The following is a 19,574-nucleotide window of genomic DNA, read 5'->3' on the forward strand; positions in this document are numbered from 1 at the left end:
GCATGCACACAACATGAATTGCATATGTCCAAGTGAAACTTAGCACTTCCTGGAAAGGTTGGCCTTATTGCACATGAATTACCGTGCTTAAGTTATAACACCAAGATGCTTAGGGGGCACCCAACTTCCAAAGCATGCACAAAACAATTACATGTGCATTTGTAGCAAATTTCACTTTCTGGGGAAATACTGGACATGTGTTGTGGATAGGTCTGACAATTTTGCATGTAGAGTGTTGTAGCATTCATTAGATTGCCAGAATTCTGGTAGATCCAGAAAAACTAAGGCAATTCTCAAATTATAATTTCCAGGCAGAAAAAGATGACTTACGTAGGAAAGTCTTACAGGGAGCCTTATATACGCTTCAGCAGAGCAACACTGATGTATAGTCATCATATTTGCATCAGTTATTACATAAAAAGAATTGTAGTGATACTGCTGTTAACCATGGGTAGAGGAAAAATGGAATATCTCTTTCATGGCATATCCAGACTTGAAAAATTTTGTGTTTGTTTTCAATTGGTAGAAAAGGTTCTATCTGTACTACAATTTAAATTATATTTTTAAAGTGCAGTACAGTAAAAAAAAAAACTTTGTCAGAATAGAATACATTGGTCATGTCAGATCAGAATGCTGAAGAAATAAGAAATTGTAATGAATCATGAGAGGAAAAAAATAAACATCCCATTTTGATTTTGAGAGGTTTGAATTTGTTTTTTGTTCAAATTTATCTCAACGTATATTTGCTTTCCCAAAAAAACTTTCCAGTTTTAACAAAGCAGTATGATGGCCAGTGGCTGCTTTGCCAACAGTTAGCCAAGAGTACTTCATCTGCAAGTTTCAGGCTCACTCAAGCCTGCCTTACACTCCTCTTCCTCTCTAACTACTGCCTAGGCAAATCCCCCATCCAATGGCCCCTCTCCTGGTGAGGAAGAGCTAGCTGCCAGACATCCTTCCTACCAGCACTACCAGATCTATTTATGCAGAGAAATAGCCCCTCACTTGGTAGCAAACAGCTCTGAGAAGTCTGGCAGGTTGTCACACGAGCAGGGGCGCGGGTCCCTGCCCCGACAGTAGTGGTTCTGGGAGAGGTAATGAGCGCTCTCCTTTGGCAAGGGCAGCAGCGTGCTGAGCATGGGCGAGCGCTGGTGAACCATGCTGTTTATGGGTGGATGCTTGGCATGGGCTTGTCTTGAAAGAAAACAAATGCAGCTGTTATCTCAGTGTATTTGGACAGGGCACGTTATCTAAGGGCTCATCAGTATGTCAAACTGTACCTCTGACATGGCAATCTCACTGCATCTGCATCTGCAGTCCTCTTGCCTGCTTCCTGCAAGAAAACATTGCTCCTGTCTCTTAAGGTGGGATTGAACATGTCAGAGCAAAGAAGCCTGCCGATTTCTTCCCGAATCACTTGGAAGTGCTTCTGTCTGAACACAAGCCAAGCCACATAGCTGCAGAAGTTGTAGAAGCCCTAAATTGAAAACACGGATCACATTTTCACTAGGAAAAGGTTCAGAATCTCACCGCGTCCCACAGTGCAGGGTTGGCATGACTCCATTAAAAAGTCAGCAACCAGTCTGGCATCAAACTTCACCATATATTACTGAAGATTTGAAAGCAGATTTTTTTTTTTTAAAGGTATGCAGACAGATGAGGCTAGAAACACAGTTAGCTCAGATGGATTTTGTCTTGCTCAACTCTGACCAATGTGGCTTAGTTTTGCTGCTAGAACTAGGGAGTGAACCTGGGATTACCATCCAGTTTCCTTCAATAATTAATGGAAAGAGACTAATGGGATGAGTCATTCTGTGAGGGTTCTTATCGCACACATCTGTCTCAAAAGGCAACAATTCACCCCCTTTGTCTGCATGACTGTCAATGGAGCTTAAGGGCTTAGGGACAGCTATTGTTTGGGCAGCTGGAGTTAGACAAGATGATTCCCACCCAAAATGACAGCATTGTGATCATAGAAGATATTGCTACCAAATATGAACTCAGTGCATCTCACCGCCATATATCTGCTTGCTGGTTAAAAAGGAAGATCTAGCTTTTCAGTCCATTTTAACATTTGTGATCGCTGGCACAAGTTGAATCAACCCCCAGTAGACTGAGTCCCTACTAAGGTTCCTGAAAAGGTGGTCTCACTGGGACTACTGTGTATCCTTGGAATTGAATCCACAGTTCCCCTGTTTCAAGGAAAGGCTCCCCAGTTTGTGAAGTACAGAGTATAATTTGGGCCTAGCTCTTTTGTATTAATTTGCTGAAGCCCTGCTACATAGTGAGGGTCATAAATTGCTCATTGAGCTGTGTGTAGCAGGCCAGAAAAGCTTGTTGACATCTAAAAATGTTGCCAAGCACAATGGAAATGAAAGAAGACTGTGAAATTTCTTACCTTTAGAGATGAAATTGTGAGGCCAATGATGAGAAGAAAGCTATAGACCAGACCTCCCAGAGGGACCTCAGGCTGTGATGGGAACTGGCTGGGCTCTGAGACACAGAGGGACTGAAACTCCCCAGCTCAGGGCTCCAAGGGGGAAGAAGGTTGGGCTGAAGGGCAAAGAGTCAGTATTTTACAGACATTGTAATCTAGGCCCAAGAAGTAAAAGTTTACTGCAGGTACTACTCTGCCCTGCAAGTAAACCACCAGGAGGACCAAAAGGAAGGGAGCAGGCCTGTCTGCAGTACGTGAATGTGCGAGAGAGGGACATGGTCTATGCTGACACTCAGTCAAAATCTCCATTTATCTTTGTGTCTTTCTTACCTCAAAGAAGTTCCGATCTTTCTGTAATGTTGTTCTCCTAAAGCAGTGAACAAGAGCACAAAATTAATAGCAGCAGTCATCCTTTCAGTTCTCTGAACAGAGCATTGAATATGACTCACGGGGCTGCTGCCAAGCTGGCATTTCACCAGGGCAATAAAGTTGTTGCTGGTAAATCCTCATTACTAGCATGCAGAGACCTACTGTCTAAGAGAAAGACAAGAATTCTGCGTTGCCTCAGAAGGAGAAAAGACAAAATATTGTGTGGCTCAGTTAATTAAATCCAATAGAACAAAGCTGGATGTTATGAGCAGGGGAGGCACCCCTACTATGCTATCTAGACTGAGCTCTCTGCTTGGGCCTCTCAAAAGTGGTCAGCTCTGATCTAACCCAGTTTCCACTGAAGTGAATAGAAAACTCTTCCTGACATCACTGGAAGAGCAACGAGTAGAGTTACCAAGGGCACAAAGCCAGGCCAATGCTGAGACAATATACTTGAAAACCAGGAAAGAGATGCCTGATGCATCTCCAAGAAGAAATGTAAAACATGTACAAAAATGACAAAGGGCCTTTGTTAAAGAAGCAGCAATTTGCGCAGTGGACGCCTGAGAGATGCTCTCACCACCCCCTTGAGCCTGGGGATTCTCATGCAAAGCCAAATGACTGTCCTTCATGGAAGCAGCCATTAGAGTGGAGGGTGATGCACACACCCCAGCAGCCACTCAGTTGTCCTGGAGCTGGCACGGCTCACCCTTGTGGAAGGGAAAGCAAGTTTTCTCTGCCAGCCTTCAGATCCTCACAGACCTGCCAGATGCACAATAAACTCCATCTCTCTGTCAACTCACCAACTCCTGAAATGTCCCTTACCTTCCTGATAGCATCAACTGTTCCACACACTCAGGGTATACCCAGCTGCCATCACCCCAGAAACATCATTGCAGCCCCATAGCTCTATTTACCATCTTCTGACCTTCATTTATTGGTATTTTGATCAGGAGGACCACGTATCTCCCTGCCCAGCTCTCACCAATCATACCCCTCCTGACACTTCAGCTGAGATCCCAAGCCCACATATTGTGCAAGGGAAAAGAAGCTTGACTCTTCAAGCATGGCACAGCCATCTGCCTAAGCAGATCTCCCAGATAACTTCAATGCTTTTGATTCCTTATGAATTCTGGAAAATCACAATATTCTGTCTTCAGAATATCAGAGCAGAGGAACCTAATATGACCCCAGCTTTTTAAACCTTAATGTAAAAAACCCTGCTTCACCTTTAACATTATATAGCTCAAGCATTATCTTAGAACCACTCCCCAGTTTAGCAGAGAAACCGATGTCGAGGCCAGCAACAGAAATTAACAGCAATAATTAGAATTAAATAATGCTAGGGGTCTCCACCCTTCTTTCCCCCAGTGCTTTACTTCCTTCAAGTAAGGTATTAAGCTAAGAGACCTGCTTGAAGTAAAGTTTCCTAAAATAAATGCTGAAGCAGGAGGCACCTCCCATGTCTAGGGCACAGTTGCTCATTACCTAGGAAAATACAGAAAGGGTTAGGAAAACATCAAACTTGCAACAAGATTCAGGACAGGACTTGTAAGAAACATGTGAATGAGTGAGCAAAGGGCATCATGACTTCCAGAAATATAACAGTGACTTCTTAGAGCTGTCAGGGTGACAGGATGAATTCATGCGTGGAAGAGGAGGACAGCGCAAAGGGCAGACGGTGCTGTAGGCATGGGGTTTGGATGTAAGATCATGGCTTCAGACATCTACAGAAACTATTGTTCTATGTAGGGGCACCTAGGGCAATGTTTCTTGTGCCATTTTAACAGCTCCTTTGACCATGGCTGTGACTCTAATTGCTCATGGATCAAGCTAGCATCAAGGATCAGTAAGGGCCGACTCAACTATTTGTGCCATCGATGCTTGCAGCTTTGGGAACACTCTGTATTTTTCCCATTATGACAAATACCCATAAGGAAACTGGCACCACAAAAAGGTTGCACAACCTCCATCAACTTAAAAGGAGAAAGCCAGACACACCTATTCCTTCCTCAGCGTTGGAGGCACAAAAGGACTAATGCTAACATACACAAATAACAGGTCTGGGGGAACTCTCTCAAATTCCAGTCTGGGATGGTATCAAGATAGGATTTTAATGCTGCATTTTACAAATCATGTAAATTGTTAAGATGAAGACGTTCTCCATCTAAGCCTTCCTTTTTAAGTTGGGAGACTTTTGGAGAAAGTCTTCACATGAAAAATCAATGATTTTATATGAACACATAGACATTTGGAAGATCTGGAAGGGTCATTTGGAAGATCAGTTTCTCAATATAGTATAAGATTTAATTAAAATGTTGCTATGGTGAATTACAAGGAAAAGCAAAAGCTTCAATACCAGCATGAAAACATAGCTGGGTTATAAGAAAATATAGTAAAACTGGGAGTGAGTTTTACATTATCAATAATTTCTCATCTTTTTAATCTAAACATTTTCCAGGTAAAATAAATAAATAAATAAATAAATAATCATCAAAGGTACTCCTAGCCCCAGTTTCCATTTTGACAAAGGACCTTTTCCACCCAAAAGAATGTATGCTTAAAAAATTCCTAATCATCTTTTACAATTAAGAGTGTTAATCAGTTCTGTCCCTTAGCTCTCATATTTGGCAGTTCATATAATGGTCTGGGAGGCTCCAGATAACATTTAAGGCTAAACTGAGTCAGCCTGGAAGAGATTATATTTATGTAATTGCCGTATGCCATGGGAAGTGCCATACATTGTAACATGCTCAGCATTAGCCTAACTCTGAAGTCAGCTGTAGTCAGCTACCACCACCCTGCTATGAGTAACCCAGTCAGGTCTCTCTTCATACAGCACCTTACCTCATGAATGCTTTAGGACACAGCCCTTTTCTAGCCTTTGTGTTTTTACAGCCTAGACACCAGCGTCCCAACCCACTGCCAGCCTCTAACCCCCACTGTGATGGAAATATTAAAGAACACAGTTTCCTGTTTCAGCTCTCTGCTCTCACTCCCAAGCTGCTATTCTTTTTGCCACTAGACCTCTTCCTTGCCACAATCCTGCACATTCCCATCCACCAGACAATGCGAGCGAGTGGAGAGGCAGCAGAGCTAACTAGCTCTGTATGCAGCACAGGCTGCTTTATCCAGCTGCATCCAGTCCTTGGATTCAAGTTGCTTTTTGCAGTACGTTCCTCAAAGTGAGTCTCATAAGTGCTGACATTAGGGCCACCCAACAGAAACAATGAAATGCTGTCACAACCCTCCCTGTCCAACCAGCAAGAAGGTTAGCTGGATGCCTTAGCAGAAATCTGGAAGCAGGCATGTGGCACACAACGCTGCTCCCAGATCTGCCACCTGAAATACCAGCATGCCAGGATGCTGAGAGAATGTGCAGTTAATTTTCAGGGTCCAGTGCCCTGTGGCATGGGAGCACACCAAAATGAAAGCCCTGTGGGGACAGTGGTCTCCAGCTCCCCTTTGCCTCCACTGTTTCATAGGTTACCTTCTCCTCTTGGTTAGGAGGAAACCCAGGTTCCTCCAGCCCCAGAGAGGAGCGAGGCCGCTAGGAGCTGTGTTGCAGGAAGACAGGAGAAGGATTGTGACTCCTCTGGAGAACTAGCAGCAGAGTTTCGCACCAATGGACTTTGAAAAAATGTGCCTGAAACTGCTCTGAGAAAATCCTAGTGACTGGTTACTGCCCAAAAAAAGGAAACATGCATACTTGTCTCCAAGCCTCATCATTCCCCTAGTTTCTCTGCCTTTTAAAACACCCTCCCATTCATTTGTACCTTCTTCAGTTTCTTTTTAAATTTCCACTACAGCTTTCTGTTCCTCTTGGTCCTTAGCTGGATCTGTGGCATCTAAAGAACTACTGGTCTCCACCACTCTGAAAAAGCCATGCACCATCTTCCCTGCTCAGAGGTAGGGTCCTACATTTCCAATGCCCACAGTCCCTAAGCACAAACTTTTTTTGTCTATAGTCCCTTCACTTGTTGCCCTTCAGAAGCAAGGTCTCCTACACTTGCTATTAGTCTTATTCTATTTCAGACCTGGCATAGGAGGAAATTTATGCAGGGATCAATGGCAAACAGCAGGCACATAACCATTTGCCTCCAAGGTTTAGTAAGTCAAAATGGCACAGGTGAGATCCATAGCCGGCATTGCTTTTTGCACTGCTGGATTTCACACTGAACCCATCAAAGTTTCCTGATGTGTGTATCTAGCAAGCCTTCCGCATGCCACGGCTAGAGCTTCCCAGGCTGGTATTCAGAACTCTGCTGCAACTTGCTGTGGCCAAGCCAGTTGGCAACAGCTCACCAGAAACACTTCTGGAGCCAGTTACCAGCTAGAGCAGCTGGGAGATGGGGACACTTCTCTGTCTTGTGGTCCCTTTGTCCGTGTGACTGTTTGACTCATGAGACATGTTACCTCGGGCTTTCACTTGTGTCACCCAAAAGGGGCCTTGGACTTGGGCTGCTGTGGCCCCTGACATGGCAAGGGTCCCCAGAAGGAAGAGCTTTCCTTAGCTTACTTTCCACTAGGTGAGTGGCTCTGCTGTGCCATGCCTCTTCCGAGGATAAAGTTACTGTAAACTTTGGCAAGGTGAATCCTGGCCACTGCTAACTTCGCCAACACATCGTCCATTTCTTTATTCTCCAGAAAAATCATAGTCCTGTTAAAAAAAAAAAAAAAAGAGAGATTTTAGAGAGTGGATGCATGGTTTTCAGGCACGTAAACCAGCACACCCCATGGCACCACCATCGGGGGACCCCTCTGCAGCAGGGCTGAGTTCAGAAGCTTCCAGCACAGCTCTGCAGTGCTGGTGGGGCCACCAGGCCTGGGGCTTGGGCCCAGACAGTCTCCCTTGCCCTACAGAACTTGTAAGCTCTGTGCCCACAGCCTCTCAGGTTGCCGTCTTTGATCCTACATAGCTTATGAACCCTTTCTGCAGCCTACATGAAAGCCCTGGAGGTGCATTTAGATCTCTCCAGGCACAGACTCTGTCATTGGGCAGCCTGAAGCAGTGGGTCTGGCTCGTTCGGAGACAGCACTTACTTCTCTTCAAAAAGGCACACGAAGCACTTTTGGGATGGCCTCTAAACAGGAACGGCTGACACCACAAGCCTGTATTTTAAACCACTTCAGATCAAACGCTAAGGAAATGCCAAACCAAAGAGCTTTCTATTTCCTCTGCTTCCCCTGTAATCCACCCGACTGTCTCCCAGGGCCTGGGAGCGCTACAGGCCTAAAAGTTACCAGCCTCCTTTCACGCTCGGGAGAGTTGTTTTTATCTGTCCCATCCCTGATGGCCTCCAGCTCTAAAGCTTCCTGCATGACCCACCTTTAATAATTAGGACAATTACTCTGGGCTTCTCAAGGATAATTGCTAATAAAATTCAGCAAATTTTCCTCAAAAGACATGAAAGGGTTGGAATCAGAAACATATAGAAACTAAGGGGGGAAGAAAATGCAGAACAGAAATAATAGCCCATGTTCCATTCATGTCTCATTCACTACTGCTTAATTTTTGTTCTTAGAGTCACATATTTCAGAGGTGAATACTCCCAGGCTGTCTCCAGTGGGGCAATGCTTTATGCCCACTGCTTTGGAAAACTGGTTTGTTGCTTTAGAGGTTGTGTACAAGATCTTCCTGAATCTAGAGCAAGCCAGGAAAACCCAAGTCTTGGATTTACCCAGAATCAGAATAGCATCAAGGGAAGATAAGGTCACAAGAAGCCAAAGATGTCCAGATTCATGCTTATGAATTATAAGGAACTCTTATAGGAACTTTCTCTTATAGGAACTCCTTCTGACATAAGAAAGTTTAATGCACAGAAGCAATGACTTCATAAGCAAAGGTGGTCTTAGATGTTTTCTTGAGGCTCTGTGCACATAAGTACTTCTACACTGCCTAGGTTCAAGACAGTTGAGCTATTCAGCCCATCAAGCCCTGTGAACAAAGCAGTCACAACAGATGAGTTGGGCATCTCTCACAGGCAGCCCAAATGGCAGGAACTCCAAAAACACCAACTAGGACCAGGAATGAATGTTGTTTCTGCATTACTACATTAGCACACAGGGTCTGCAAGAAGAGCAGCTCAAGGACTGCACAGTCGTTGGATGTGTCCACCATACAGGAACATCAGGCTGCTAAAGGACTAGGCAGGTCACCAAGCCCAGTCGCCAAGCAATCTGTCTGTCAGCTTAACTCTGAGCAAATTATAGGTGTCACTAACCAGACACATGAAATGGTACCAGCATGTCTTGCCTGCAGTCTGTCTCTACCTGTGGCACATAGCCAGTACTACACAGGAAAGCGAAAAAGCCTCTGAAATTAAATTACATCTAGGAGGAAAGGGAGGGAGTTTGCTTCCTGAAGAAACAACTAGCAACAGCCCTGAGCATGGGATTTAAGTGGGATAAGTACAGGAAAACAAATGGCTATGCAATCTTCTTTCACATCCTCTCAAATACGTCAACATATCACATACCCAAGGATTCTTATCACAAGTGTAATTTTCTGTCATTATGATTTTATTATGTGGTTAAAAAATCCTTTTCACAAGCTCACAGAGCTCCACCTTCAGAAAAAAAGTAGTTTTCTCCCCTGCCCCCATAATTTTCTAGTAGAAGACTATTCCAGAACTTTAGTCCACAGAAAGAAAAAAACAGTCCTTGCTACTACATTTGATTTGAAATATAACATATACCAATTTCAGAATTAGACAGAAACAAGGGGGTCATGAACAGGGAATGAAGATGCAATACCAGAAAGCTCTTCACACCACGATTAATATCTTCTCATTCCTCCAAGTCAGCTAAGTTGCAAGAACAATTAAGGGTAAATTTTAACATTAAGTAAGATCTAAAATTGCCTTTTGTCATTTTATTTTCCTTCCTCATATTTATACTTTGGTAGATCAACATCCTGACTTCCTCCTTCTGCATGGTAAATGTCTCTTCTTTAAGCTTCTCTGAAGTTACACTGCATGCAGCTAATTCCTGGCAAGCAAGCCACTTCCCTTCAGGGGAGGCAATGAATCTAAATAAAACAGTGTTACAGAATTTTTCTTTGGGAAGCTCAGAGATGGTATATGTTTCCCACCAAAAGGCAGCAGTCACTCTGGGAGCACTGCATGCCATAACACAGCAAAATGTCTCTTCTGGCAGAGTTTAACCAGTGTTTATAGTTGGTAGCTACTAATCAGAGCCCTCTTGACCCAGGAAACATAAATCTGTATGGCAATAGGTCCAAACTCTTCTTTGTTTCAGTCTGTTTCTGTACTTGCCACACCAGCTGATGATATGAACCATGCTGAGATGCCATGGCCAGTGCAGAGTCCTCCTTGTCCTTCACCAGCCAAGAACAAGGGGATCATTCTGCAAATTTCAGCCCAGATCACTTCAACTGGATCTAGAACCTTTGTGTTCCAAATTATGTTGATGGTTTTCTTTATTTATGAAATATTCCTTGCACAATGAGAACCTGTCAATCTATAGATGTAGAACAAATCAGTTCCTTAAGGCCAGCAATCCTCCAGCAGTCTTTTCTTCAATCCAGATAAATCAGCCCCTGTGTATATCAAGGCTTCATGAATTGTGAAGTAAGTAATTATCAGGTGTTTTAATAAAATGGTCAATCAATTCTCAGAGACTATTAAAGAGTCCAGCAAATCATTAAGGTTTCTTATAATCATGGTTTGTAACTCAGTAACACTTTCTCCCAAGGCATAAAACTCTCTAACACAACAGCTCCTAAACTGTTCCTCTGGCATCCCCACTTCCACTTTGCAAGGTAGCAAGTGTGGTCACACACCCTTGCTTGGAAACTGTTTTCCTAGCATATATTTCTCATGCTGTAACATGTTTCTAGCACTGAAGAGTCATCTGAACCTGCCTTGCAAAGTATTTAGAAATGGAATCTTGGAGCAATGTGACCCACAGCACAACTAAACGCCCAGCACACTCAGCTGTGATTCGGAGGTGCTCTGTATTGCAAGCAGAAATGACGGGATGCTAATGCTGTTATTGGGAAATGGAAACAGGGGATGGTTATTCGATCCAGGGCACCCACACAGATTTAACATTTGGGTAGTAGTAATGATTTATTCAGACTGCAGTATTATCCTGAGGAGATAAATACCCAGGGCAAAGCCTGGGTATTTACACACTTAAAGTCGGGCAAGCTCTGGGTACTTACAACCCTAATGTCTTGTACTCACGAGATCAAGGATGTGGTTTCCTTTTCCAGGGCAATTTTTTCAAGGTAAAAAGATAAGTAGAAAAGCAGGGCCATGAGGAACTCATCTAGTTTCTTATTCCTAAATGAAAGGTAGAAATGTCACTGGGAAGTCTGTAGGTCTGCAGATATAGACACCACCAGACCATTACAACAAAGAACAAAGTCTCTGCTACAAGGGCCTGCATTATATCAAATATCAGCTGTGTGGTTAAGACCCATTCACAGTAAACATTCCACTCCACAATGGGACTTTGGAGGCTTTTAGAGAAATACTAGCAGTGTCCAAGAAACATGCTGAACAGTGGATTGAACTGGGTATTATCAGACTTACTTTCTGCAAGCACATTTTCTGCACTGAACATGCTGAAAAAGCAGCACTTGCATTCAGAGGAAGACAGGAAAACTGGGACAACTGGGACACCTCTCCTCTTGTCAAAGGACAGTATGACTAAGGTCCAACAAAGTCTACAGATACATTTCTAAATCAAAGGCAATGTAGCCAGTGTATGGCCCTGGCAATCTCAGGGATACGCCTCGAGACATGATGCTCTGCCGGCAGCCTCCTTGCTTTTAGCATGTAGAGAAGTACCACTGATAAGCAGCGGCAGCAATTAATGAGCTCTGCAGCTCTGAGTGGAACCGCAGCTGCACAAGAACGTAGCCCAGATGCCCAGTCGTGTTAGGGACTCACAGTGCATGCAGTGTTGCGGATGCTCTGGCAAACTGTGGAATTTATCTTAGGGTAAGATGAATAACAACCTTTGGACATTTAGGCCCAAGTTCTTGGCTTTCTTTAGCTAACAGAGTGGAAGGCTTCCAAACAAGCAATGGGATTATTTCTCTGAATGCCAAGGTTAAAATGCATTTGGTGTTACTTCACACTAAACCCCTCTTCTAAGCCTCTGATATTTCATACTCTACTTCTCATACACCATAGCCCCTCCACTACCCGACACACACACATAATTCTTGAAACAAATTGTACATAACATACCCCATAACTGCTGCAAAAGGTAGCATGCGCTCTGACTTTTTTTCTTCTTCTTTCAAAAGTAAAGCAACATCTGAAAACACAGAGGAGAAAATAGTATATCCTCCAAAAAATTGCTAGCTGCTAGTAGAAATAGTTTTCTGATTTCTGTGGGCAATGCCTTGCTGATACAAAATACCAACATTTACTCACATTTGACATCATCCAACGTCACATATTCATGTTGTACCCACTTTGACAGCTTATGGATTTTTTCCTCTTTGTCAGCCAGCCTTTTTTCAGGGAGCGTTGCGCTGCATTCATCTTGGAAGATGCTAGTAGTTGACCAATACATAGCATTTAAGGACACTATTAATTCCAGTCACAGAACAGTCACATTATCTACCTGGTATGCACTTTCCTCATTGCACACAATTTCAAAGGGCCAAGCAGTGAAATGTGTTTGGCAGATAGCCTGAACTAACTTTCAGCTATTATAACCACAAAACAGGCTGGGAATGTTAGGAGAAATAGGACATTTCACCTCCAAGCTTGCTTCTGAAGTTGCCCTTTTAGTTGCTAATATAATAAATTGCGACTATATTATTTAGATCAAAGAGGTTTTAAGTAATGGATGAAAGTCAGCTACACCGTGTTGTGAATTTATAAAATTAATAATAATAATAATACTTTAATCTTTGAAGTACCTTACAAAGATGAATTAATTACCTCACAATACTCTTCAGAGCAGATGAGAATTATTACCTCTTTCTGAGTGATCTGGAAACAGCAACAAAGATGCAGAATGACTTTACCAAACTCACAGCAGGCTAGTGCCTGAGCTAGCATTCAACACCAGGCATGTCTGGCCCTGTTTTTGTGTTCAGACCACTCATCCGCCCTATTGAAATGACAGGTGGCTCCCTGTTTCACGTGTTTTGTTCAGACATGATCCTCAGACAATGGATGAAAATATTCCCACCCAAATAATCTTGTTCCTTCTTGAGCTAAGTCAGTCGGCTTGACATACCTCTTTAATGTCTTGACACATATTTCCCGAAAGCAAGTATTTTTTCCTTCCTTAAGGTTTTCCTGAGATGTTGGACTGGAGCTGAAATAGAGAGTGTGAGCATGCAGTGGCATGAATTTACATTTTTAGCAGCAGTGCAAAAAGGTCAACATGCCATGATACACAAGGAATATATATTTCATCCTCTAACTGACACTAAGAAAACATCTGGGTCGTGCTGAGGTCCGCATGAGACATTGCTTTCAAGAACAGAGAAGGAAAAAGTAAGAAAAGTTCCTCCTGCTCTGTCTCCTGCCATCATACGCACTGCATCATGTAAACCCTTCAAGTCACCCATGTTTCAAGTGGCTTCACCCTCCTGCTCTTGTCCTGACAACGCCAATGAATAGGGACTTTCTTCTAGTTTCCAGCCTAAATGTATTCACAGTAGCTTAATGTATATACATACACTCCTGACCTTCAGCTCAACTACTTCTTTCTCTTCTTGTAGGGAGACGGAAGAGGGTTTTATCTCAGAAAAGAGATTTTAAATGCAAACTGCTGAGTCCCAAAGGTTGTCTTTGGGTTCACCAAGGTCAGAGGCAGCAGATGTGGCTGGGAAACTCATTCCTGTCCCGGAGAGCACTGGGCAGAGTCAGCAGCATCCCCAAGCCCATGAGAGAAGCTGGCTGATTTTGCTGAGACTCAGACCATGAAAGGCACCCACAACAGCCGTGTGGTCAGGGAAGAGGTGAGCAGCCCAGCTCTGCCATGACGAAGGCTTGGAAAATGACAGCAGGGCAGGGAGGCAGCAGCAGGGAGCGGGCGACTGACCCAGCTGCACCACGCTGCGCTGCACTGTGCACTGCCTGCCCTGCATCTGGGAAGAGGGCAGCAGAGGATATTGTTTCTCCCCAGTGGTTAAATGTATGGAAATTTTTCAGGCCAGATGAAGTCTGAATCCACAGCTGCCACACAAATTCAAACTGCAGGTACATGAGCTTTCTCCCTTGCAGAGCTGTGGTTTCCCAAAAGGTTTGCAGTCCTACAGTGCTCACTGCCATGCGGGGCCAAACATAATGCAGACAGCTTCAGTCTGAGGACTTAGTGGACCTCCACCTGTAGATGCCAGGGATGGCATTTAGCCCTCACTTTCAGCACTGCTGCTGCACTGCATGGCTTTCTGGCACAGGGCAGGACTTGCCACACACTTTTAGCAGTCCCTCTGAAGTGAATTCATCTTGAAAGCAGTACAGAACAAATACATATTTCTGTTTTTCTCCATTACCATGATGGGATAAATGCCACAGAGTAACATTTAAGAGCTCCAGTCTCGATAAATACATATATATATATACAAATACATATTTGTCATGGAGTTGATTTTCAGCCAAAGCGATGTTAGACTGATTTTGCCTTACTTGGAACAGCTGAATCAAGGCCTTAAACCTGCACAATCTGAAACCAAACAGAATTCTTTTACCTTGCAAATTCAAGTGTATTAGTATCATCTTTCCAGTACCACACACCTGAAGTTAGCTTTATTGTCTGCAAGAAAACAGCATGCAGGTTACGTCAGAAACACAATGCTCTTGTTCTCAGCCCGGCTCAACAAAATATTTAGAACACGAGCATTGTGCATATTGCCCATTACGTATCTTTCTTAAAACTGCTTTATAAATAAGATAAACACTTATAAATTTTATCTTATAAATAAGATAAAACACACACACACACATACACATACACACACAAAAGATCTATCCTTTTTATGTCTTTCAGGTTATTAATTAATAAAAATAATAATAATAATAAATACTTGAAAGTTTGCTAAGGAACATCAGTTCTTTGGTTGCTAGTGAATTAATAAAGACTGAGAAATCAAATGGAGCCATGCATTACACAACACATCACTTTTATTTGGTTTTGATAACATTTATGTAATTATGGTGACTAAGCACCAGGAGAAAGGAAATCTTTGTTTAAAAATAAATAAATGAATACATGAGTTATGCACTTTACTGATGTCCTGAGAACTTTAAGTCAACACCAGATAGACCCGGCAGGAGACACTGAACAAAACCACCAATAACAGGATTTTACAGTATCCATACATTCAAAAAAATCTATACAAAACCAAAAATCCCCTAAAAAATAAATAGAGATTAATTAGCCCCTTTCTTAATTAACAAAAGAGACTTGCAAACTCTTAACTGGTTTTTGCAGGTCACCTTTAAAGTAAAATCCATCTTATTGCTGAAATCCTTCTGCCTAAAACTTAAATCAGGTGAAAGCAGGCTTTCTGTGAACTTTTGCCTGGTGTCATTCAGACAGACAGCAATGCAAGTCTCAGCTTCTTGCTCAATCTCATTTGGTAGTAGAACGACAAAATAATTTTATGTCAGCAGCCAGCAGCCCAAGCAATGGTTAGACCACAGAGATGAATATTAGGAAACCGTGGCCCTAATCCTTTGACAAAGAGTGGTTATTTAAACTTGTCAGTTTTAGTCTTCAGTTCCAGCTTTCGAATACTGGTTTACAACTCACAGAAGAAAAGGCCCACACAAACGCAACACCTTTACATTAGACACAAGGGGTTATGAACTATGAACGAAAAACAGAAAATGTGGTAGCACAGCAGAGCAGCGCCTACCACAGCAGGACAGGCAGGAGGAAATACCACCCCCATGTCTTACAAATACAGCTCAGTTCTCACTGACATGATGGCTGAAGGGCTGCCCTGCCCACCCTGCTCCCTCTCCGGCCATCTCATGGGGTTTCCAGCTGTCCCCAGGACCTGCTGCAGAGGCAGAAGCGGGCAGCAGGAACAATGTGGAGCTGGGTGAGGTGGGGACACTCACCGAGACCATGGCGCTTGCCTGGGATGTGGCCGGGGCGCTCAGGCTGGCTCTGTTTACAGCAGCGTCCCGGTAACACCCGGCCGTCCCCTGGGAGCTGCAGATCCCAGCACACAAAGTGCCCTCCGGCCTGCTCCGTGCATGGGGACTCAAGGTCCACATGCTCAGCTCCTTCTCACCAAGCATCTTCCCTGGGTAACTTTTCAGTCAAAACAGAGAAATGTAGTGTTTCCTGTGCAGTGCCACCTCAGTGGCTGCTCGTTTGGGCCTACAGTGTCCTTTGAAGGCAGCGAGCTGCAGAGGTGCTCCTGATCACTGGCACAGGATGGCACCCATTCTCCCCCGTTGTGGGCATGGATGTCTGTACAACACCTGGAGCGTTACACATCCTTTAGCTTGGGCCTTTACAAGATATAAAAGTGTATCTGCTAAGTCGCAAGTCTCCAGTGACATGTCTCAAGTCCCTGTGCAAGCAGGCAGCTCCAGATTTGTGAGTTCCCCCTGCAAATAATTCCCATACGGTAAGGCAGGACGCTTAAGGTCATGGTTTTGAGGGAGGGTTTTTGATCTTTGGGATTCTTTGAAGCACTGCTGGGCAAGCAGAAAATCTCTCATACTAGATATTCACAGTGGAAAAGTATTGTGTATAACTGGTACCGCTTAGCTAGCACCCAAAATTGGTATGAGTTATATCAACAAAAGTACTTCCTGCTGGTAGAAGGCAAGTCCTCAAGAAGGGTGAGGTTTTGTGTCCCCAAGAAGGGTGAGGTTTTGTGTTACAGCTAAGCCATCCTAAAAGCTCGTTGTTGATGGGAGAGGCATTCTTGCTCCCATCTAACTTTCCCCGTCATTTATCTTTGTGTTTATTCTATACCTTCTCAGACCCCACAGCAAGGCGGCTCCTTAAACTGTCAAAAAAGTAATCCAGCAAAAATAAACGAGAAGTTTTCTTTGGTTCAGTGCAGTCAGAGAGGGCCAGAGGAGATGCAGATAAAGGTAAAGGGGCAGGAGCACAGCTCTCAGTAGATCAGATCAGCTATGAAGTGAAAACCAGTCACAGTCTATGAAAATTTTCCCGGTACAGCTACACTAAGTATGTACTTGGAAGCAATGAAAATACCTGACCTAAGACTTTTAGACAGCTCTGTAAGACAGAAATAACATTTCCTATGCTTTCAGCTCTTACAGGTGGCCACATTCTTTTTTGTGATAGTTTCTAGCTATGGAAAATACTCCTGAAAGCAGCACTAAGATGTTCGTGAGCACATGGAACAGCACAGGGACAATACAATGTGGGGGAAGAGAATTTCCATGAAACAATCTGCTTCCTGTCCCTAGCTGCCCCCCATTGCCACAGCTGTCCAGACACTGCATCTTTTCTCCTGTAGGTACTCTTTAAAGGCTTATCCATGCTAACAAAATTAGTCCATGAATAGCTAAGCAAGAATCTCAAATCATCCTGAAAATTCAGCTGACTCTGTTCTCTGCAGTCACCCCCCCACCCCATTTTTTTTTTTTTGACAATCATATTGTGTATGTTGTGTTTCCAGTTGCTATTGCAGGCTGCCAAGTACATATCCACGACTTGGCAGCCAAGTTACATATTTAAGAGGATGAGAGAAGCAGGTTTGAGAGCGACCTCAGATCTCACTCACGGCAGCCAGACAGCACTGCAGAAATAGGCTCTCATCAGGGGACAGTGGGAGGTATGGAATTAATGGCTCATCAACAGACTGCTTGATAGAGTGGGGCTGTCATCTGCCTCAGGGGACCATCGGCCCACCTCTGGTCCAGTACAAGTCCTGACAAAAGAACCACCAAAAGTAAAGGACAAGTACTCAGGAGACAGGACTACTGCTTTACCAGGGTTGGGAGCAAATTGGCACAAAAAGCCCAGAGGAAATACAGGAATAAACTAAAACTGAGAACTACCTACAGGGAGCACAACTCTGAATGGGAAGTCTGGGGCTGACAGCTAAAGAAAGAGCTGGCTAGGCAGGCAAGGAAAGCTTGGGAATTGGAGAGGCAGACAGGTGAGGTAGGGGAGATGAAGACATCCAGAAGGGATTTGTGGGCAGTGGGACAGAACTGGCTCTGGACAAGCTATGAGGCTAGAACAGACAACAGTGCTGGGGGGACCCCGAGACTGATGGCGTTCCCTGGACAGGAGACTTAGCATATTCAGACACAGCACTCTACTTAATTGAGTGCTCACTGGAGGAGATGAGTTCACTGCAGCTACTTAATGCAGAGCTGAGCACCAAACATCCCACCCATGCTGATGGCCCAAATGGATATCAGTCTAAAAAAAAAATTAAAAGCCTGGCATCGTGTTGCAAAGGAGATTAGTGTCTGCTGGATCCCTGCTTCGGCTGTTGCAAAAGTTGGAAGCTATAAAGTGAGTGAGCCAGAAGATTACAAGAAGTGAAATTAAGGTGTAATGGTTGAAGCAGTTGAAGGCTATGTGGGAAACTGATTTCCATATGGGCTTCAGTCACAAAATTCCAGGCAAATCACTTCAACCCGCATTTAAAGCTAATGACCATTATTTGCATGCTCTTTTCTTTCTGAGCAAAGGGCCTTGGCAGGACTGAGTATCCACAGCTGTGACCAAAGCCAATGGGAACTGTACTTAAACCTACAAAAAATGTACTGAGCTGAGTGCCTTGGCATTTCCAGTGGAAGAGCCCATAATAGGAAAAAGGTGTTCTGCTTTTATAGCTTTATTTTATCCCGTGTCACATCTCAGGGGTGAAAACTGTCATGAAGTACTCATGTGATGGCGATGAGCTTCACAGGACACTCCTTCAGAGGTGGGGCTGGCCAACATATGGTAAAAAAGGTGTGCATTGAACTGGGAAATATTACTTTCTTACAGAGCCTATGCTGCCTGTCCTGCGCACTGACTGAGGTGCTCTATAGAAAAACATAAATAAATATGTTACCATGTAATTAAAAACTGGGTTATGATACATAAGCAGAAAGAAAGCAAGAAATAGGATTGCTCAGATGGTCATAATTCCAGCACTTCATGCTTTCTGAGCAACTGACTTTGCAGCCTTAATAGCCCTTCTTTTAATGTTGTTTCTTGTGGTGTTTGTGTCCATGCGCGTCTCAGTAGCTGCAAACACTCAACAGTACGCATATGTAACCATTCCTTAGGTATATCTAATGTTTAATTCAGATATCACACCCAGAAAATAAACACATGCATAAACTCAAGAAAAGTATCACTGACTCACCAGCCATTCAGAGTCATTCACCTCTTTTCTGCCTCTTTTTTTTTCTTCTCGCTGTGTCAAGTCTCTGCCCTCCATAGCCACCATATTAATTTCCTCCTCTCTTCCCAGGGGCAGGTAAATGTCAGCCCTGGTTTCCCTGGGAATATTAGACTCTGTGTGTGTGCAAGGCTGTTTGCATTAGACACAAAAGCATAGAATTCAATTTCACAGAAGGTAATACTTATTCCATGACTATGCCATTTACCTGCCAACTACTTTTGCCTGCTCATTAAAAAGATGATCATGCTATATGAATGGAATAATGTCCCCAGGCATAACACTGTTAGCACTGGTGTGCTTTTTCACGTCATATTTGTGCAAAATTGAAGCTCCTATTCCTTGTTTTCAGCAATTTGCAGTGCCCCTCTCTATCAACACTGCAGCCTTTAGTTCCGTAATTCAGACAACCAAAGCAAAAGGTGG

General features: G+C 43.6%; 2 protein-coding genes across 3 annotated transcripts in view; both read right to left on the minus strand.

Annotated features, from left to right (window-relative positions):
- The window catches only part of ZBTB1 (zinc finger and BTB domain containing 1), a 76,582-nt gene that overhangs the window by 18,565 nt on the left and 38,443 nt on the right, over positions 1–19,574 (minus strand). The window contains exon 3 of one of the 2 annotated variants that reach the window (XM_050711356.1): positions 14,513–14,560. The exons of the other annotated variant lie outside the window; for it this stretch is intronic. Within the exon in view, the coding sequence (XP_050567313.1) occupies positions 14,554–14,560 (7 nt within the window). The 3' untranslated portion in view covers positions 14,513–14,553. Of the gene's footprint in view, positions 1–14,512; positions 14,561–19,574 lie in introns of those variants that run through there. 2 annotated transcript variants of the gene reach the window in all.
- PPP1R36 (protein phosphatase 1 regulatory subunit 36) lies at positions 10,338–14,116 on the minus strand. Its single transcript, XM_050711360.1, has 5 exons — positions 13,034–14,116; positions 12,217–12,338; positions 12,028–12,097; positions 11,014–11,112; positions 10,338–10,364 (listed from the first exon to the last, which is right to left on the minus strand). The coding sequence occupies exons 1-5, from the start codon at positions 13,144–13,146 to the stop codon at positions 10,358–10,360; spliced, it is 411 nt and encodes a 136-aa protein (XP_050567317.1). The 5' UTR covers positions 13,147–14,116; the 3' UTR covers positions 10,338–10,357.

This window comes from Cygnus atratus, chromosome 5, assembly GCF_013377495.2.
Source record: "Cygnus atratus isolate AKBS03 ecotype Queensland, Australia chromosome 5, CAtr_DNAZoo_HiC_assembly, whole genome shotgun sequence".
Lineage (NCBI taxonomy): Eukaryota > Metazoa > Chordata > Aves > Anseriformes > Anatidae > Cygnus > Cygnus atratus.